Source organism: Petromyzon marinus, chromosome 59 (genome assembly GCF_048934315.1).
Source record: "Petromyzon marinus isolate PM22_M1 ecotype Great Lakes invasive population chromosome 59, UKy_Petmar_22M1.pri1.0, whole genome shotgun sequence".
NCBI classification, from domain to species: Eukaryota; Metazoa; Chordata; class Hyperoartia; order Petromyzontiformes; family Petromyzontidae; genus Petromyzon; species Petromyzon marinus.
In genome coordinates, this window is record NC_133725.1 from 3763555 (window position 1) to 3785604 (window position 22050).

General features: G+C 51.1%; 2 protein-coding genes across 6 annotated transcripts in view; one reads left to right on the forward strand and one right to left on the reverse strand.

Moving 5' to 3' along the window:
• ATP13A1 (ATPase 13A1) overlaps positions 1 to 22050 on the reverse strand; it is a 206111-nt gene that overhangs the window by 69691 nt on the left and 114370 nt on the right. The window lies entirely within an intron of this gene.
• Positions 1 to 22050, forward strand: part of LOC142905805 (uncharacterized) — a 91053-nt gene that overhangs the window by 10968 nt on the left and 58035 nt on the right. The window contains exons 3-4 of the mRNA XM_076052932.1: positions 19010 to 19597; positions 20854 to 22050. The exon at positions 20854 to 22050 is cut by the window's right edge and continues 82 nt beyond it. Of these exons, the coding sequence (XP_075909047.1) occupies positions 19146 to 19597; positions 20854 to 22050 (1649 nt within the window). The 5' untranslated portion in view covers positions 19010 to 19145. The remainder of the gene's footprint in view (positions 1 to 19009; positions 19598 to 20853) is intronic.

The window sequence follows — 22050 nt, forward strand, 5'->3', positions numbered from 1 at the left end:
AACGCTCCCGTCTGAAGTGCTCGCATCGGGAACGCTCCCGTCTGGAACGCTCCCGTCTGGAGCACTCCCGTCTGGAACGCTCCCGTCTGGAACGCTCCCGTCTGGAACGCTCCCGTCTGAAGTGCTCGCATCTGGAACTCTCCCGTCTGGAACGCTCAGACCGCTCCCGTCTGGAGGGCTCCCGTCTGGAACGCTCAGACAGGAGCGCTCCCGTCTGGAACGCTCCCGTCTTAAGTGCTCCCGTCTGGAGCACTCCCGTCTGGAACGCTCCCGTCTGGAACGCTCCCGTCTGAAGTGCTCGCATCTGGAACGCTCCCGTCTGGAACGCTCAGACAGGAGCGCTCCCGTCTGGAACGCTCCCGTCTGGAGTGCTCAGACAGGAGCGCTCCCGTCTGGAACGCTCCCGTCTGGAACGCTCCCGTCTGGAACGCTCCCGTCTGGAACGCTCAGACAGGAGCGCTCCCGTCTGGAACGCTCCCGTCTGGAACGCTCCCGTCTGGAACGCTTTTCCCCCTCCCGATATTAGGGAGCCGCTGGGCGAGCTGTGGCACTTTTAAATAATCGAACACTCGATTTTTCGTATACATGTTGTGCCAGTAACGAATTGGCCACGTCTTTTTTTACGTGAGACAACTTTACTCATCGGCTGTGTTGGGTGGTGGTGGTGGTGGAGGAAGATTTAACGACGGCACATTTATACTGAGAAGTGCTCATGCCCCTGGCAAAGCAAAGTTTCCTTTTAATGTTTAACTCGTAAGTTTATATTTTTTTGGCTTGACTGAACGTTGCAAAACAACTGCCACAGTTGTTGTTGTTGTTACGAGCCCCAGTGGAGGAGGGTTACGTTGGAGCAGGGACATTGCTGAGGGTCAAATCGGACTTAAGAGCAGGCAGAGCCTTCTGCTCAGCCCATAGACTCAACACTGCACCATAGACTCAACACTTCCTATAGACTCAACACTACCCATAGACTCAACACTACCCATAGACTCAACACTTCCTATAGACTCAACACTACCCATAGACTCAACACTACCCATAGACTCAACGCTGCCCATTGACTCAACGCTGCCCATAGACTCAACACTTCCCATAGACTCAACACTACCCATAGACTCAACACTGCCCGTAGACTCAACACTGCCCCATAGACTCAACACTTCCCATAGACTCAACACTACCCATAGACTCAACACTGCCCCTAGACTCAACACTGCCCCTAGACTCAACACTGCCCATAGACTCAACATTGCCCATAGACTCAACACTGCCCATAGACTCAACACTACCCATAGACTCAACACTGCCCATAGACTCAACACTGCCCATAGACTCAACACTGCCCATAGACTCAACACTGCCCATAGACTCAACACTGCCCATAGACTCAACACTACCCATAGACTCAACACTGCCCATAGATTCAACACTCCCCATAGACTCAACACTGCCCATAGACTCAACACTGCCCATAGACTCAACACTGCCCATAGACTCAACACTGCCCATAGACTCAACACTGTCCCATAGACTCAACACTACTCATCGACTCAACACTGCCCATAGACTCAACACTACTCATAGACTCAACACTACCCATAGACTCAACACTGCCATAGACTCAACACTACCCATAGACTCAACACTGCCCATAGACTCAACACTACTCAGACTCAACACTACCCATAGACTCAACACTGCCCATAGACTCAACACTACCCATAGACTCAACACTGCCCATAGACTCAACACTGCCCATAGACTCAACACTGCCCATAGACTCAACACTGCCCATAGACTCAACACTACCCATAGACTCAACACTGCCCATAGACTCAACACTACCCATAGACTCAACACTGCCCATAGACTCAACACTACCCATAGACTCAACACTGCCCATAGACTCAACACTGCCCATAGACTCAACACTGCCCATAGACTCAACACTGCCCATAGACTCAACACTGCCCATAGACTCAACACTGCCCCATAGACTCAACACTTCCCATAGACTCAACACTACCCATAGACTCAACACTGCCCATAGACTCAATACTGCACCATAGACTCAACACTACCCATAGACTCAACACTACCCATAGACTCAACACTGCCCATAGACTCAACACTGCCCATAGACTCAACACTACTCATAGACTCAACACTGCCCATAGACTCAACACTGTCCATAGACTCAACACTGCCCATAGACTCAACACTGCCCATAGACTCAACACTGCCCATAGACTCAACACTACTCATAGACTCAACACTGCCCATAGACTCAACACTGCCCATAGACTCAACACTGTCCATACGTATGCAAGACAAAAGGCAGTTGTAAAGAACTGGTGTTTTCAATCGAGACGATTTAAAAGTACACAGCTCCCATTGGCTTCCGAACATATATCGGAAGCAAGAGCGTTCCAGACGGCCGCACTCTCAGCGCACCTGAGGGTGCGTTGATGCGGCGACCGCCGCCTTTGTGTCGACGGCCGAGCCAAAGGCCACCACTGCTGCTTCGAGGATGATCGGAGTTTGCGTGATGATGGTTCATCACTCCTTGAAGAGATAGGCAGTGAGGTCATAGCGCTCCGCGTGTTCACGATCGCTCCGTGTGTTCACGAGCGCTCCGCGTGTTCACGAGCGCTCCGCGTGTTAACGAGCGCTCCGCGTGTTAACGAGCGCTCCGCGTGTTCACGAGCGCTCCGCGTGTTAACGAGCGCTCCGCGTGTTAACGAGCGCTCCGCGTGTTCACGAGCGCTCCGCGTGTTCACGATCGCTCCGCGTGTTCACGAGCGCTCCGCGTGTTCACGAGCGCTCCGCGTGTTCACGAGCGCTCCGCGTGTTCACGAGCGCTCCGCGTGTTCACGAGCGCTCCGCGTGTTCACGATCGCTCCGCGTGTTCACGAGTGCTCCGCGTGTTCACGAGCGCTCCGCGTGTTCACGATCGCTCCGCGTGTTCACGAGCGCTCCGCGTGTTCACGAGCGCTCCGCGTGTTCACGAGCGCTCCGCGTGTTCACGATCGCTCCGCGTGTTCACGAGCGCTCCGCGTGTTCACGAGCGCTCCGCGTGTTCACGATCGCTCCGCGTGTTCACGAGCGCTCCGCGTGTTCACGAGCGCTCCGCGTGTTCACGAGCGCTCCGCGTGTTCACGATCGCTCCGCGTGTTCACGAGCGCTCCGCGTGTTCACGAGCGCTCCGCGTGTTCACGAGCGCTCCGCGTGTTCACGAGCGCTCCGCGTGTTCACGATCGCTCCGCGTGTTCACGATCGCTCCGCGTGTTCACGAGCGCTCCGCGTGTTCACCAGCGCTCCGTGTGTTCACGATCGCTCCGCGTGTTCACGATCGCTCCGCGTGTTCACGAGCGCTCCGCGTGTTCACGAGCGCTCCGCGTGTTCACGATCGCTCCGCGTGTTCACGATCGCTCCGCGTGTTCACGAGCGCTCCGCGTGTTCACCAGCGCTCCGTGTGTTCACGATCGCTCCGCGTGTTCACCAGCGCTCCGTGTGTTCACGAGCGCTCCGTGTGTAACGATCGCTCCGTGTGTTCACGAGCGAGCAGGGCCCCCCGTTGATAATTTCATTCAAACGTTCGTCCAAAAGGAAGCGTGTCGAGAGAGAGAGAGAGAGGATAGTGAGAGAGAGATGCATCCTTGGAAATGCCCCCTGAGCGACAGAAAGAGGAACAGTTTAACACGCAGGAGGCTTTCGCGACCAATTATTATCTCCATATATATAAAAGGCAAAGCTGTGATTGTGTGTGTCTGTTCAAAATGTTTCGCGTACTTCCCGACATGCAACAAACTTTAAATTTGCCATGTGGGTACTTTCCAGACTGTACACCATGCAAACATTATAAAAATACACTTTTGTTTTTTTTTTGTTAGGGGGGGAGCTCAATAATGCATAGATTTGTTTGCACGGCAAGTGAGCTGTGACGTCAAATCTGTCACGTGACCCTCGCACGTGGAAGCGTAACGCATTGTAGTGTAGCGGTTAGCGCGCTGTGTATGTGTCTGTGTGTGTGTGTCTGTGTGTGTGGAAGCGTAACGCATTGTAGTGTAGCGGTTAGCGCTACGCTGCGCTACGAACCCGGCCACCCGAGTTCGATTCCCGCTCACGGCCACCACCGGTGACGATTATTTGAACCGCTCCTGGGCCTCCCCTAGGTCGACTCGGCCTCAAACGAGTAACTGCTGTGGTGTGTGAACATCGCCACTGGGGAGACAAAGGCGGCCGGGCGTGGTGGATCCAAGTCCCGGGCGAAGCCGGTTAGTACAGCTAGTTCATATTGAGAGGTTTTTTTTGGGGTTAGATCGCGAATTGCCCGCTGATGCTGGATGTAATTACCAGCGAAACATTGTACTCCTACTCAAACTGTAAATGTTGTGGATTCACTCTTTAACAACACACCGGTGGGCTAAAGCGGCGAACTATTTTGTCTTTTGTCAACGTGACACTTTTTTTTGCTGATTGGCCGTGTCGGGTGGTGGGAGGGTTACGACAACATTTATAAACAACGCGATCTAACCCAAAAAAAACCCTTTATCGTGAAGAAAGAGGCACACCCTGGCGATTGGGGAACTATACGAGTCTGGGTCTCTGTAGGTCTCGATGAGAACGGGTGTCTGTGGGTCCGTATGGGTCTCTATGAGTCTCTAGAAACATGCGTTTCGAGTAATTCGGCTACTATGCAGATGCTTGTTTGTTCTCTCGAAGTTAAGCTATCGAAAAACACAAATTAAGCAACGTAAGCAATGCGAATGACTTCGTTTTCATCAGCCACCGCTGTGTATTCATTCTTTGGGTCTTTTGGTAAAGTCATGTAGGTCGGAAAACAATAAAATAATAAAATACATACAAAACAATAAAAATTCTCACGATGTTTCGACCATAACAAAAACGGTCGTCATCAGGTGATGATGCGTTATGGTCGAAACGTCGTGAGAATTTTTATTGTTTTATATATATTTTATTATTTTATTGTTTCCCTTCAACGTGACTTTACCGAAAGAGCTGAGGATATGAATCACTGCAGTCACGAAAGCTTTCAATCAAAATTAATGTAGATAGGTTAAAAATAAAAAATAAAAAAATAAACTACGACGTTTCGATCACAGCACGAGTGATCGTCAACATACCCCCGTGTGTTTATTTTAAAAAAAAATGTTTTAAAGCATCGAGAACCAAAAAGGGGTTGGGGGGTGTTGGATGCAAGTTTTTTTGCAGGCAAGATTCAGAACCCCCCCCCACTCCCCCCACCTTGGCCGGACGGTAGTCACTGCTGATGATGACTGTGAAAGGGTGGCAGCTGCTCCGTTTGGAACTCGTGCTGCTAGCGAGGCAGGGGGGGGGGGAGCTTATTGGATCTGTTGGTCATAATTGAGTCTCTGTTTCTTAAATGTCAGCTCAGCTCATTTTTTAAAATTTTTGTTTTGCATATTTGAAATGTTTCCAATGCCATTCACTGCTACGGGCGCACGCTAACGTTAGACGGGCGGTGGTGAGTAGATCTGCCTACTGGTGGTGGTGGTTGTGGTGGTTGTGGTGGTGGTTGTGGTGGTTGTGGTGGTGGTGGTTGTAATGGTAGTTGTGGTGGTTGTGGTGGTGGTTGTTGTGGTGGTTATGGTGGTGGTTGTGATAGTGGCTGTGGTGGTGGTTGTGATGGTAGTTGTGGTGGTGGTTGTGGTGGTGGTTGTGATAGTGGTTGTGGTGGTGGTTATGGTGGTGGTGGTTATGGTGGTGGTTGTGATGGTAGTTGTGATGGTGGTTGTGGTGGTGGTTGTGATGGTGGTTGTGATGGTAGTTGTGGTGGTGTTTGTGGTGGTGGTTATGCTAATGGTTATGCTGGTGGTTGTTGTGGTGGCTGTGGTTGTAGTTATGGTAGTGGTTGTGGTAGTGGTTGTGGTGATAGTTATGGTTGTGGTAGTGGTGGTAGTTATGGTTGTTGTTGTGGTGGTAGTTATGGTAGTGGTTGTGGTAGTGGTGGTAGTTATGGTTGTGGTAGTTATGGTAGTGGTTGTTGTGGTTGTGTTGGCCACTGCGCTACGAACCCGGCGACCCCGAGTTCGATACCCGCTCACGGCCACCACCACCACCACCAAGCGACAATTATCTGAACCGGTCTCTGGGCCTAGGTCGACTCGGCCTCAAATGAGTTACCTGGTGCAGCCGTGTGCAGTCGGAAACATCGCCGCTTGGGGGGGGGGGGGGGGTAGGGGGGATACAAAGGCGGCCGGGCGTGGTTTCTGGCCACTCCACCCCCCTCCTTCGTGTACCACAGTGCCGGCAGCCTTCATAGGCTGCTGCTGCTGCTACTCGCTAACAGCCAATTGCCCCCGGACGGTCCGCTGAGACCGTGCGAGGGATCTTCGTCTTTGCTTGAAGAGGGCTCGCGATGGGGGGGAATGCCACCTCGCGACGAAGTGAGATGAATAAATTGACGATTTTAGGGCGCCGCTGGCGAGAGTAACGGTGAGAGTTCCGTCGGCATTTGCCTGCGAGTGACCTCGATGTGGGGGGGCGGGCATGTGAGTTCAGTTCCCGGCCAGGCTTCCACTTTGCTCAGCATCATCAGAATCAGCATCATCATCATCATCGCCGGCTTCACAAATCGTGCACGTTTGCATCACGTGCGTGATGACCATCAACTTCACTGCGCTTGAGAACCCGGTTGAAACGCAACTCAGTCTGTTAGTCCGTGAGATCTCCATGGGTCTCCGTCTGAGTCTACGGGTCTCATTTGTGAGTCTACAGGTATATTTGTGAGTCTGTGGGTCTCTGTGTGAGTCTACAGGTATATTTGTGAGTCTATGGGTGTCTGTGTGAGTCTACAGGTATATTTGTGAGTCTGTGGGATTCTGTGTGAGTATATGGGTGTCTGTTAGTCTGGATCTCTGAGTCTATGGGTGTCTGTGTAAGTCTATGGGTCTCTGAGTCGATGGGTCTCCGAGTCTGGGTGTCGCTGTGCGAGTCTCTGGGTCTCTGAGTATATGGGTCTCTATGTGAGTCTACGGGTCTCTATGTGAGTCTACGGGTCTCTATGTGAGTCTACGGGTCTCTATGTGAGTCTACGGGTCTCTATGTGAGTCTACGGGTCTCTATGTGAGTCTACGGGTCTCTATGTGAGTCTACGGGTCTCTATGTGAGTCTACGGGTCTCTATGTGAGTCTACGGGTCTCTATGCGAGTCTACGGGTCTCTATGCGAGTCTACGGGTCGCTATGCGAGTCTATGGGTCTCTATGTGAGTCTACGGGTCCTCTGCGCGGGTCTATGGGTCTCTATGCGAGTCTACGGGTCTCTATGCGAGTTTACGGGTCTCTATGCGAGTCTACGGGTCTCTATGCGAGTCTACGGGTCTCTGTGCGAGTCTACGGGTCTCTGTGCGAGTCTACGGGTCTCTATGCGAGTCTACGGGTCTCTATGCGAGTCTACGGGTCTCTGTGCGAGTCTACGGGTCTCTATGTGAGTCTACGGGTCTCTATGCGAGTCTACGGGTCTCTATGTGAGTCTACGGGTCTATATGCGAGTCTACGGGTCTCTCTGCGAGTCTACGAGTCTCTATGCGAGTCTACAGGTCTCTATGCGAGTCTACAGTGAGGGAAAAAAGTATTTGATCCCCTGCTGATTTTGTACGTTTGCCCACTGACAAAGAAATGATCAGTCTATAATTTTAATGGTAGGTTTATTTGAACAGTGAGAGACAGAATAACAACTAAAAAATCCAGAAAAACGCATGTCAAAAATGTTAGGAATTGATTTGCATTTTAATGAGGGAAATAAGTATTTGACCCCCTCTCAATCAGAAAGATTTCTGGCTCCCAGGTGTCTTTTATACAGGTAACGAGCTGAGATTAGGAGCACACTCTACTACACCCACCCACACACGTGCGTACGTGCGTAGTGGCGAATGCGTTGTCTGTGTTGAAACATCAACGCGCTCGAATCCCCAAACGCGTCGAAAGACACGGGCGGGCGGGCGGTCTGTCTCTATGAAGCCTTTTAAACGTGAATTTTTTTAAAGACTTCTCTTAAATTAAAGAAAAAACACATCTTCACATTTCACACGTCACTAGCTATTTTTTTTTAATTTAACCCGCGAGCCCGCTTCTGCGAGCACCAGCGTGACGAAGAACGGAACGTTTACAAACGGGGGAAAGAAATTTAACGAAAATGAAATACAATTTCATATGAGCAGGAGGCAATGCCAAGGCCGAGTAAAAAGGTTCAGCAGCTCGCAATCAAACAAGGGCCAAGTTCCATTTCATCTCCAGACAGCGAGCAAAATAAGTAATGATTTTTAAAAAGAAACTTTTTTTTTAAAAACACGCTTTCATGAAATGTACTAAAAAGTTAAAAATAGATAGATCGTCACGTGGTAAACATGAATGTACTGTCGTAATGGAACAACTCCAGGAAGTGACCCCGAAGCTTGCCACAACGTAACGGACCGTGGACAATTAAACATATAAAAAATGTTTTTAAAATATATATTTTTTTATTTTTTTTGATAGAATATAATATTGTCATCGGTATGACATAAGTATACCAGGTTTGCAGTCGTTACCACATTGGGAAGTGGGTTAAAATTGAGTTACAAGATTTGAGGATACAACAACGACAGATATTCTTAGCTCTTTCGGTAAAGTCACGTTGAAGGGAAACAATAAAATAATAAAAAAATAAAACAATAAAATATATTTTATTATTTTATTGTTTCCCTTCAACGTGACTTTACCGAAAGAGGCCAAGAATATGAATTACTGCAGTCACGAAAGCTTTAAATCAAAACAACGACAGAGTTAAATAAAAGCGTGTAAAGTAATAATAATAACAAGTAAACCCATCAGAAACCGTTCTGTCTCTGTGCCCGAGGGCCTTCAGTTGGTGTTGCCGTGAGTTTAGAACCCCCACGGTATCTTTAAAAAAATTAACTCCTTTAAAAAAGTGTTTATTTTTTTAAACAACGGTTTTATTAACAACTTTGTTTAAGAATAGGTTTTACCCTTTAACTGGCACAAAAAACTGACACCTTTATTCAAGGCATCATGTTTGCAATAACCACAACACAAGCAGTCAAAATGCAAACAAAAAAAGACAACTCTGATAATAATATTGGCACTGTCCTTGAATTTGATTGGTCCACACCCGAGACAACAACAACAACAATACACAGCAAACAACAACAACAATACACAGCAAACAACAACAACAATACACAGCAAACAACAACAACACTACACTGCGAACTGTGAACCCTGCGACAAGAGTTTGAGAGACAAGAATTTGAAATATTTACACTGCAGGAGGAATCCGATGAGCTATAAAGCTCTTTTTTCACAGATGTCCAGTAAGGGCACGGGGTAAAAAAACATTACAAAAAACATGATAGAAGTACAAAGTATAGAAAATGTAAACTTATAAATATGCAAATTAAAACAACAACTCTGATAATGTATGTGGCACTGTCCTTGAATTTGATTGGTCCACACCCGAGACGACTTTTCTTAGAGCCTAGTCTCCACTGGTGTTGGACCAGAAGACGCCAAAAGGCGTACAACTCAAAAACAGCGCACTATCAGAGTATTGAGGGCTCGGGGTGAGCATTTACATTTTGAGACCTCCTTTGTCAATAACAAGATATAGTAATAGGTTTTACCCTTTAACTGGCACAAAAACTTACACCTTTATTCAAGGTGTCAGTTGTGGTTATAAATAATAAGGCGTCCATACAAAATGTTAATTGCTTGAAAGGTGGCGGCAATTAATTGACGGATCTATGCCGATTTTCATACAGGCGTGCATTGTCGCCGGACCCTGAGCACGTGTGCAAAAAAAAAATTGCAATTGATTTGACAACAGGAAGTAGACGAACTTCCGATTACAATATTTGATCACGACAAACACAAGGTGAAGTTAAATAAAACCGTTGAAAAAAAAAGTGATTTTATTTTTTTTAATTATTGTGGCCAGGCGAAGGTGCCACTAGGCTGCTACGTGGTTCTTTTTTTTACTGAAGCGACCCTGCTGTGTCCACACATGGTGGGCCGACGGAGTGGGCTTATATCATCGTCCAGTGGAAACCCACAGCAGCAGCAGCAGCCAAAAATGCTCTAAACTCGTCTGTGGTGATTTTTTTAAATGTGGAGGGAAAAAAAGGAGGACCCGGAGAAAAGTCCATGCGGTACGGAGTGTGGTATGGAGTGTGGTAGGGAGTGTGGTACAGAGTGTGGTACGGAGTGTGGTAGGGAGTGTGGTACGGAGTGTGGTAGGGAGTGTGGTACGGAGTGTGGTAGGGAGTGTGGTACGGAGTGTGGTATGGAGTGTGGTAGGGAGTGTGGTACGGAGTGTGGTACGGAGTGTGGTACGGAGTGTGGTAGGGAGTGTGGTAGGGAGTGTGGTATGGAGTGTGGTAGGGAGTGTGGTACGGAGTGTGGTATGGAGTGTGGTAGGGAGTGTGGTATGGAGTGTGGTACGGAGTGTGGTAGGGAGTGTGGTAGGGAGTGTGGTATGGAGTGTGGTAGGGAGTGTGGTATGGAGTGTGGTACGGAGTGTGGTAGGGAGTGTGGTATGGAGTGTGGTAGGGAGTGTGGTAGGGAGTGTGGTACGGAGTGTGGTATGGAGTGTGGTATGGAGTGTGGTAGGGAGTGTGGTAGGGAGTGTGGTTGGGAGTGTGGTAGGGAGTGTGGTATGGAATGTGGTAGGGAGTGTGGTATGGAGTGTGGTACGGAGTGTGGTAGGGAGTGTGGTATGGAATGTGGTACGGAGTGTGGTACGGAGTGTGGTACGGAGTGTGGTATGGAGTGTGGTAGGGAGTGTGGTATGGAGTGTGGTACGGAGTGTGGTACGGAGTGTGGTAGGGAGTGTGGTAGGGAGTGTGGTATGGAGTGTGGTATGGAGTGTGGTAGGGAGTGTGGTAGGGAGTGTGGTACGGAGTGTGGTAGGGAGTGTGGTAGGGAGTGTGGTAGGGAGTGTGGTATGGAGTGTGGTACGGAGTGTGGTAGGGAGTGTGGTATGGAGTGTGGTAGGGAGTGTGGTAGGGAGTGTGGTACGGAGTGTGGTATGGAGTGTGGTATGGAGTGTGGTAGGGAGTGTGGTAGGGAGTGTGGTTGGGAGTGTGGTAGGGAGTGTGGTATGGAATGTGGTAGGGAGTGTGGTATGGAGTGTGGTACGGAGTGTGGTAGGGAGTGTGGTATGGAATGTGGTACGGAGTGTGGTACGGAGTGTGGTACGGAGTGTGGTATGGAGTGTGGTAGGGAGTGTGGTATGGAGTGTGGTACGGAGTGTGGTACGGAGTGTGGTAGGGAGTGTGGTAGGGAGTGTGGTATGGAGTGTGGTATGGAGTGTGGTAGGGAGTGTGGTAGGGAGTGTGGTACGGAGTGTGGTAGGGAGTGTGGTAGGGAGTGTGGTACGGAGTGTGGTATGGAGTGTGGTTGGGAATGTGGTACGGAGTGTGGTACGGAGTGTGGTAGGGAGTGTGGTAGGGAGTGTGGTACGGAGTGTGGTATGGAGTGTGGTACGGAGTGTGGTAGGGAGTGTGGTACGGAGTGTGGTAGGGAGTGTGGTACGGAGTGTGGTACGGAGTGTGGTACAGAGTGTGGTCCGCACCGCCGACAAATTGTTTCCGTGCCACGGTTGGCGGGACTCCTCGGTGGCTCATCTCGTTGTGCCGGAGAGGCCGGTTTCATCACAATGTCTCTTTGTCTGACGCGTCGACGTTCAGTCTGTGATATAATCATGGGGGGTTCGGGGGGGGGGGCGGTCTGCGTTAAAGCTGCGTGAGTCTCTGTGTGAGTCTGTGGGTCTCTGTGTGAGTCTATGGGTCTCTGTGTGAGTCTGTGGGTCTCTGTGTGAGTCTATGGGTCTCTGTGTGAGTCTGTGGGTCTCTGTGTGAGTCTATAGGTCTCTGTGTGAGTCTACGGGTCTCTGTGTGAGTCCATGGGTCTCTGTGTGAGTCTATGGGTCTCTGTGTGAGTCTGTGGGTCTCTGTGTGAGTCTATGGGTCTCTGTGTGAGTCTGTGGGTCTCTGTGTGAGTCTATAGGTCTCTGTGTGAGTCTATGGGTCTCTGTGTGAGTCTGTGGGTCTCTGTGTGAGTCTATGGGTCTCTGTGTGAGTCTGTGGGTCTCTGTGTGAGTCTATAGGTCTCTGTGTGAGTCTATAGGTCTCTGTGTGAGACTTCGGGCCCCTGTGTGAGTCTATGGGCTCTCTGTACAAGTCTGTGGGTCTCTGTGTGAGTCTGTGGGTCTCTGTGTGAGTCTGTGGGTCTCTGTGTGAGTCTATAGGTCTCTGTGTGAGTCTATGGGTCTCTGTGTGAGTCTGTGGGTCTCTGTGTGAGTCTATGGGTCTCTGTGTGAGTCTATAGGTCTCTGTGTGAGTCTGTGGGTCTCTGTGTGAGTCTGTGGGTCTCTGTGTGAGTCTATGGGTCTCTGTGTGAGTCTGTGGGTATCTGTGTGAGTCTATAGGTCTCTGTGTGAGTCTGTGGGTCTCTGTGTGAGTCTATGGGTCTCTGTGTGAGTTTATGGGTCTCTGTGTGAGTCTATATGTCTCTGTGTGAGTCTATGGGTCTCTGTGTGAGTCTATGGGTACTCTGTGTGAGTCTGTGGGTTTCTGTGTGAGTCTGGGTCTCTATGTGAGCCTGTGGCTCTCTGTGTGAGTCTGTGGGTCTCTATGTGAGTGTTATGGGTCTCTGTGTGAGGGTTATGGATCTCTATGTGAGTCTATGGTTATGTGTGTGTGAGTCTGTGGGTCTGTGTGTGAGTCTATAGCTATCTCAGCGTGAGTCAGTGGTGTGTCATCTGGCCCGAAACCATCAACCCGCTTCCCTTGAGCACCCCGGTTCAATCACAGCGGTCGACTGAAACCCCGTGGCTTGTGACTCAGAATCTCTGCGCCTTTGACTCGGCCATTATGAACCACCAACCCCCCCCTTCCCCACCGAGGTCACTCCTCCACCACCATCCCCCCCCCCCCCCACATTTCCGTGCAACACTTCGGCTAAATTTGCGTGGTTGTTTTCCATAGTTGCCCCCTCGAGTGCACCAGGGGTCCGTGGAAAGCGTGACCAAGTTCACGCCGCTTCCTTTAACGCACAGACACAAGTGCTGGAGGCCACTTCCCCCGTGTGGGTCACCCTGCACGGGGGCCCGCCAGGGTGTGCCCGGAGGTGTTGACCACCTGACCCTGCTGTGTAACCAGGAGGTGTTCACCACCTGGTGTGTAACCAGGAGGTGTTGATGACCTGGTGTGTAACCAGGAGGTGTTGATGACCTGGTGTGTAACCAGGAGGTGTTGACGACCTCACCTGGTGTGTAACCAGGAGGTGTTGACGACCTGGTGTGTAACCAGGAGGTGTTGACGACCTGGTGTGTAACCAGGAGGTGTTGACGACCTCGCCTGGTGTGTAACCAGGAGGTGTTGACGACCTCGCCTGGTGTGTAACCAGGAGGTGTTGACGACCTCGCCTGGTGTGTAACCAGGAGGTGTTGATGACCTGGTGTGTGCCAGGAGGTGTTGAGCACCTGGTGTGTAACCAGGAGGTGTTGACCACCTGGTGTGTAACCAGGAGGTGTTGACGATCTCGCCTGGTGTGTAACCAGGAGGTGTTGATGACCTGGTGTGTGCCAGGAGGTGTTGAGCACCTGGTGTGTAACCAGGAGGTGTTGACGACCTGGTGTGTAACCTGGAGGTGTTGACCACCTCGCCTGCTGTGTAACCAGGAGGTGTTGACGACCTCGCCTGGTGTGTAACCAGGAGGTGTTGATGACCTCGCCTGGTGTGTAACCAGGAGGTGTTGACGACCTCGCCTGGTGTGTAACCAGGAGGTGTTGACGACCTGGTGTGTAACCAGGAGGTGTTGACCACCTCGCCCTGCTGTGTAACCAGGAGGTGTTGACGACCTCGCCTGGTGTGTAACCAGGAGGTGTTGATGACCTCGCCTGGTGTGTAACCAGGAGGTGTTGACGACCTCGCCTGGTGTGTAACCAGGAGGTGTTGATGACCTCGCCTGCTGTGTAACCAGGAGGTGTTGACGACCTGGTGTGTAACCAGGAGGTGTTGATGACCTCGCCTGGGGTGTAACCAGGAGGTGTTGACGACCTCACCTGGTGTGTAACCAGGAGGTGTTGACGACCTGGTGTGTAACCAGGAGGTGTTGATGACCTGGTGTGTAACCAGGAGGTGTTGATGACCTGCTGTGTAACCAGGAGGTGTTGACGACCTGGTGTGTAACCAGGAGGTGTTGATGACCTCGCCTGGGGTGTAACCAGGAGGTGTTGACGACCTGGTGTGTAACCAGGAGGTGTTGACCACCTGGCCCTGGTGTGTAGCCCGGAGGTGTTGACGACCTCGCCTGGTGTGTAACCAGGAGGTGTTGATGACCTGCTGTGTAACCAGGAGGTGTTGACGACCTGGTGTGTAACCAGGAGGTGTTGATGACCTCGCCTGGTGTGTAACCAGGAGGTGTTGACGACCTGGTGTGTAACCAGGAGGTGTTGACCACCTGGCCCTGGTGTGTAGCCCGGAGGTGTTGACGACCTCGCCTGCTGTGTAACCAGGAGGTGTTGACGACCTGGTGTGAAACCAGGAGGTGTTGACCACCTGGTGTGTAGCCAGGAGGTGTTGACCACCTCCTGGTGTGTAACCAGGAGGTGTTGACGACCTCACCTGGTGTGTAACCAGGAGGTGTTGATGACCTCGCCTGGTGTGTAACCAGGAGGTGTTGAGCACCTCGCCCTGGTGTGTAACCAGGAGGTGTTGACGACCTCGCCTGGTGTGTAACCAGGAGGTGTTGACGACCTGGTGTGTAACCAGGAGGTGTTGAGCACCTCGCCCTGGTGTGTAACCAGGAGTGCAGCGCCACATTAAACACGCGCTACAATGACAATACTTTAAAGCGATTTGAAGCATGTTTTATATTTATCTTTTTTGGAGGTGGGCAGAGCTTTGTGACGTCATATTTGAGGCGGGATCTGACTCTTTGTGACGCCGTGTGACGGGGGGGGGGGTGTCAAAAATCGTCCAAAATCGCGTGACGTCATTTATGGACGGCCCCTTAACAGCTCTTGCCCCCAACAGCCTGCGTGGGCTACACGGGGCATCTTTGTCATTGGAGAAACCAAACGCCATGTCTCGGACCGCATTCGTGAACACAAAGCAGACCTTAAACACGGTAGGACCAACACCTCGGCCGTGGCAGATCATTGTTCTAATTCAGTAGGCTCACATGACATTGACTTTTCCAAGACAGAGGTTCTTTGTAAGCCATCTGGCTACCATGAGAGGTTCGTTCATGAGGCTATCCACATATATACACACACACACAGAGACAATTTCAACCAAGAAGATGGATTCTGGCTTAGCAATCATTGGAAAGATTTGATTAACCATTTCAGGTCTTAATTGATTGTTCACGCTTATGGTGGCTTTCAGACAGCATGCATTAATTTTTCGTCTCCCCCCTCCTCTTTTCAGAACATAGATGGACTCGTCCTTCTAAATAAACTGCCAAATCGCGTGGTGCTGACGTTTTTTTTATAAATAAATAAATACACCGTTTAAAAAATAAATAAATTAATGCAAACCGACACACCTGATGACGACCGTTTGCGTTATGGTCGAAACGTCGTGAGAATTTTTATATTGTTTTATATATATTTTTTTATTATTTTATTGTTTCCCTTCAACGTGACTTTACCGAAAGAGCCAAGAATATGAATATCTTTGTTCGCTTTGGCACGCTTGACCCGGCTCTGTTCCGATTGGTCCATCGGCGGCGTGGCGTCATCGGTCACGAGACGAACAATTCTCGGTGAACGCTCCGTGGAAGTGGACACCGCAGAGCCACATCTGAGATGCCTTGATTCAGACGTGACTCGTTACTCGGTTGATCTCTAACCCAACTCAATGGGTCTCTACGTAGCTCCGTGGGTCTCTGTGTGAACTCTATGTAAAACCTCAGCAGGCTTTGCCTGCTAGGATGATTGGATGGTTTAGTGTTGTGTTGTTGTGTTGTTTGTGCGTTGGGCGATTTGTTTACATTAACTTGAACTTTGCAATAGTATCGTGCTTTTTTTTTGTAACGTTTGTTTGTAACGTTCTTACCCCCCCCCACTCTCCCCCCCCCGTGCCTCTCCTGGACGTCTGTTAACAAAGAGCTTTACAGCCCATCGGATTTCCTTCTGCAGTATAAATAATTACTTCTGATTCTATTGGACGTCTGCTAACAAAGAGCTTTACAGCCCATCGGATTTCCCCCTGCAGTATAAATAAACACTTGTGATTCTGCTGGACGTCTGTAAACAAAGAGCTTTACAGCTCATCGGATTTCCTTCTGCAGTATAAATAATTACTTCTGATTCTGCTGGACGTCTGTAAACAAAGAGCTTTACAGCTCATCGGATTTCCTGCACTATAAATAACTACTTCTGATTCTGCTGGGACATGTGTGATTAAAGAGCTTCATAGCTCATCGGATTTGGGTGGAGTCTGGTCACGAGTACAGCGGTGGGCTAGAGTGTGAGTTTCGCCACTGTGCAGGGAACTCATCCGTGAACAGGGCACGCATTCCTAACAAGTGACGAACACTCTAAATGTTTTTCTCTCTCTCCATGTTTACTGTTAGTCATTTGTCCCATCACCCAAACCCCTCCTGTCATCTCCGATCAGCACGGTTGGCTTACGTATGGTGCGAAAGAAGTTGGACATACATCACTTTACACTACACTATTCACTACACACACCATACACTACACTACTATAAACTACACTGTACACTACACTACTGTACACTACTGTACACTACACTACTATACACCACACGACAGTATATACTATAAACTACACTCTACACTACACTACTATACACTACACTATACACTACACTATACACTACACTACTGTACACTACACTATACACTACTATACACCATACTGCAGTATATACTATAAGCCACACTGTACACTATACACTACTATACACTACACTACTGTACACTACACTACTATACACTACACTATACACTACTATACACTACACTACTATACACTACACTATACTATACACTACACTATACACTACACTACTATACACCACACGACAGTATATACTATAAACTACACTTTACACAACACTACTATACACTACACTATACACTGCACTACTGTACACTACACTACTATACACCACACTACAGTATATACTATAAACCACACTGTACACTATACACCATACACTACAATATACACTACACTGTACACTACACTATACACTGCACGCCTACACACTACATTGCCTACTGTACTGTACACTACGATACAGGAACTAAACTAATATTGAAAACGAATTTCTTTAGAACTGCTTTTTGTGTTTAGTTTGTTGTGTCGGTAAGGGAGGGAGCAGAGAGAGGAGTGAGTGGATGGGTGGGTGAGTGAGTGGGTGAGTGGGTGGATGGGTGAGTGAGTGGGTGGGTGAGTGAGTGGGTGGGTGAGTGAGTGGGTGGGTGGGTGAGTGAGTGGGTGGGTGGGTGGGTGAGTGGGTGGGTGGGTGGGTGAGTGGGTGGGTGGGTGGGTGAGTGAGTGGGTGGGTGGGTGAGTGGGTGGGTGAGTAGGTGAGTGAGTGGGTGGGTGAGTAGGTGAGTGAGTGAGTGGGTGAGTGAGTGAGTGGGTGAGTGAGTGAGTGGGTTGGTGGGTGAGTGAGTAGGTGGGTGGGTGAGTGTGTGGGTGGGTGAGTGAGTAGGTGGGTGGGTGGATGAGTGGGTGGGTGGGTGAGTGGGTGTACAACTCAAAAACAGCTGGCACAAAAACTGACACCTTTATTCAAGGCTCTAAGAAAAGCCGTCTCGGGTGTGGACCAATCAAATTCAAGGACAGTGCATATTATCAGCGTTGTCTCTTTTTGTATGCATTTTGACTGCTTGTGTTGTGGTTATTGCAAACATGATCCCTTGTATAAAGGTGTCACTTTTGTGCCAGTTAAAAGGGTAAAAACCTATTTCTGTATCTTGTTACTGGCAAAGGAGGTCTCATAATGTAAATGCTCACCCCGAGCCCTCAATACTCTGATAGTGCGCTGTTTTTGAGTTGTACGCCTTTTGGCGTCTTCTGGTCCAACACCAGTGGAGACTGGGCTCTAAGAAAAGCTGTCTCGGGTGTGGACCAATCAATTTCAAGGACAGTGCATATTATTATCAGAGTTGTCTCTTTTTGTTTGCATTTTGACTGCTTGCGTTGTGGTTATTACAAACATGATGCCTTGAATAAAGGTGTCAGTTTTTGTGCCAGTTAAAAGGGTAAAACCTATTCCTATATCTTGTTACTGGCAAAGCAGGTCTCATAATGTAACTGCTCATAGACTCAACACTGCCCATAGACTCAATACACCCATAGACTCAGCACTGCCCATAGACTCAATCTGCACCATAGACTCAACACTGCACCATAGACTCAACACTGCCCATAGACTCAACACTGCCCATAGACTCAACACTGCACCATAGACTCAACACTGCCCATAGACTCAACACTGCCCATGGACTCAACACTGCCCATAGACTCAACACTGCACCATAGACTCAACACTGCACCATAGACTCAACACTTCCCATAGACTCAACACTACCCATAGACTCAGCACTGCCCATAGACTCAACACTGCACCATAGACTCAACACTGCACCATAGACTCAACACAGCCCATAGACTCAACACTGCCCATAGACTCAACACCCCCCATAGACTCAATACTCCCCATAGACTCAACACTGCACCATAGACTCAACACTGCACCACAGACTCAACACTGCACCACAGCCTCAACACTGCACCACAGACTCAACACTGCACCTCCCATTAGCAGGGTTGGCTACGTACGGCGCGACAAGTTCAACGTGCTCACGGGCAATCGCAGGGCCGCACCTTTTACCCTCTGCATCACGCGGAAAATAACCCCGAGAGCTTCGCGATCGATCTCCTGCTCTTCCATTTCTGCGCCCCGCGTCTCGCGCCAGGCAACCCGTGCCCTGGCAGCTTTGCGGCCCGAGAATGGAGGTGCTCGTGGAGGACAAGGCAAGCCACCTGGTGGAGGAGGAGCCGGAGATCTAGGGGGGCCCCCTCGCGGAGGAGGAGGAGCGGCCGATCTCTCTCATGGAGGAGGAGAAGAAGCAGAGCTCCAGGATGGTGGAGTGGCAGAGCCCCACGACGGAGGTCAAGCGCGGCCCACGGACGGAGGTCAAACAGAGCCCCCTGACTGCTGACATCGAACAGAGCAAGGTCAAACAGAGCTCCCCGATGGGGTTTAAGCAGGGCCCCAGGGCGGAGGTCAAACAGAGCCCCCAGACGGAGGTCAAGCAGGGCCCCGGGACAGAGGTCACGCAGAGCTCCCTGACGGAGGTCAAGCAGAGCTCCCTGGTGGAGGTGCTTGTACCCCTGGCGGAGGGCCTGGCCGTGGAGCGGCTGTACATCTCCGCGGAGCGTGAGCTGCTGCAGAGGCTCAACACGGAGCTCCACGCCGGGGCCGCCAAGCTCGCTCAGGGGGCCTGGGCCACGTCGCGGAGCAAGTGGCACCTCCGGGTGCTGGAGCGAGCTCTCCAGGATGGGTCAGTTGTCTCATCATCAGCAGCAGCAGCAGCTCCATGATCAGCAGCAACTATATCAACGATGTTCTATCAGCTCTTTTTATTTATTTTTTACCAGGGAAGGTCCACTGAGCTATGTAGCTCCTAGTCTTCCTTCCTTTCGGTGAAGTCACTCGTGAGTGTGATCGAAACGTCGTGAATTTTTTTATTTTATTTTGTCTACATCATTAGACCTCCTTTGCCGGTACCAAAATGTAATAATAATAAGGGTTTTTCCCCTTTTTTCTGGCAACAAAACTGAAACCTTTTTTTTACAAAGATTCATGTTACTACATTAACCACAATACCTGCAGTCAAAATGCAAACAAATAACACACTATGATAATATATGTGGCATTGTCCTTGAAACTGATTGGTCCACACCAAGGGACGCCTTTTGGCGTCATCTGGTCGAGCACCAATTGGGTCGAGGCTCAAAAGAAAGCCGTCCCTTGGTGTGGACCAATCAGTTTCAAGGACAATGCCACATATATTATCATAGTATGTCTTTTGTTTGCATTTTGACTGCAGGTATTGTGGTTAATGCAGTAACATGAATCCTTGTAAAAATGTTTCAGTTTTGTTGCCAGAAAAAAGGGGAAAAACCCTTTTATTATGATTATTTTTTTTGTCCACTTTTATTTTTTCTATCTACGTGACTTTACCGAAAGAACTGAAGAATTCGAATTCCTGCAATCAGGAAAGTTTTAATGCCCAAAATGTTGTCGCTCTTTTTCAGAAGCGACCAGGCCATCGTGAACGAGAGCTCAACGAAATGTGGCTTATCGAAGTATTAAAAACATAGGAATGGGGGTTTACCCTAGAAACTTTTTTGCAAGGAAGCAAGTGACTGTATTAACCACACTACACACACACACACACCGTACCTATTTGGTGTTTGAACATCTTAACACAACTCCTATTTAGATTTGAAGCGTTCGTGACTGCAAGGATCCACACTCTTTGGTTCTATTCGGTAAAGTCACGTAGGTAAAAAAAAAATAAAACAACAAAAAAAACCTCCTATTGTATTGTTGCAAAGGGGTAAAACGCCTATTGTCATTATTATTGGCAAAAATAAACTATCCCATGTTGTAGCTGCTCTATGATGGCTCCGCTCCGCGTGGCTTTGACGGGGGGGGGGGGGGGGGCTCGAAAACAACGAACGCCGCTAATTGGTTTCACGCCCCCCTCCCCCCCCCCCACCCCCCCCCCACCCCCCCCACCCCCCCCCCCAGTCAAACGCTGCCGCTGGAGTGCTACCAGCGTGCCGTGTGCTTGGACGACTGCACCGCCGCCGCCGCCTTCATAGACGCCCACCACAGACTGTCGTCGCTCACGCCAGCCTACGGCCACTTCCTGTCGACTCTCCGCTCCCACCCCGAGCTTCTCGCCTCCTTCCTGACGACGCCGACGACGGCGACGCCGGCGACGCCGACGACGCCGGTGTTGCCGGCGTCGCCGGCATCACCGGCGTCACCGCCGCCGGCCGACCCGGCCCTCGAGGAGGTCCTCCAGACGGTCTTCATGTCGCTCTACGGCTCGGCCGTCTTGCCCCGGGACCTGTCGCTCGTCTCGCGCCTCCTGCTGGCGCTGCTCCGGCGGGAGGAGACGCAGAGCGGTCACCGCGGAGGCCGGCGAACATCGGCGGCGGCGGTGCCGGCGGCGGTGTCGGCGCCGGCGGCGGCGGAGGAGACGGCGGCGGCGGCGGCGGAGGATCGCGGCCTTCGGATGTTCAAGATGCGAGCGGCGCGGACGGGGAGCGCCGGGGAGCAAACGGACGCCGGTGCGGCCGACGACGCCGATGCCGGGACGGACGACGACCGTCCGGCGGGACGGGAGGGGAAGGCCGGCGGCCGGAGGCCCGGTGATTTTGGCAACCAGTCGAGCGTCGGCGTCGGCGTCGGCGTCGGCGTCGGCGTCGGCGGCGGCCAATCGGGCGAGGAAGCGGCGACGGCCGAGAGGGTCCCGGCGCCGCGTCGCGGCTCGAAGCGCGGCGACGCCGGCGTCGCGCCGGGAGTCGCCGAGCTGTTCGCCGAGCGCGACCACGGCGGCGTTCCCGACGGGTGCCGCGCGCCGCTCTTCCTGGCGCTGCTGCGGACGCTCCTGGGGGAGTTGGTGGACGGCGTCGCCTTCCTGACGGCGGCGCTGCACCAGCCCCTCGTCGCCCTCCTGGCCGACGTCGCCGACGTCGCCGACGACGCCGACGACGCCGACGCCGACGCCGTCGTCCCGGCGCTGGCGACGTGCGTCGACGCGGTGCTGCGATCGCTCGCCGAAAATTCTTCCGCTTTCCCGGCGAGCCTTCGGCGGATTCTGCGGGACGTCGGGGACGCCGTCGGCGGCGGTGGCGGTGGGGACGCCGCCGGCGGGGCGGTGGAGCGGCGGCGGCGGCAGAGCGTGGTGGCCGCGTTGCTGTTCGGCGAGTTCGTCGC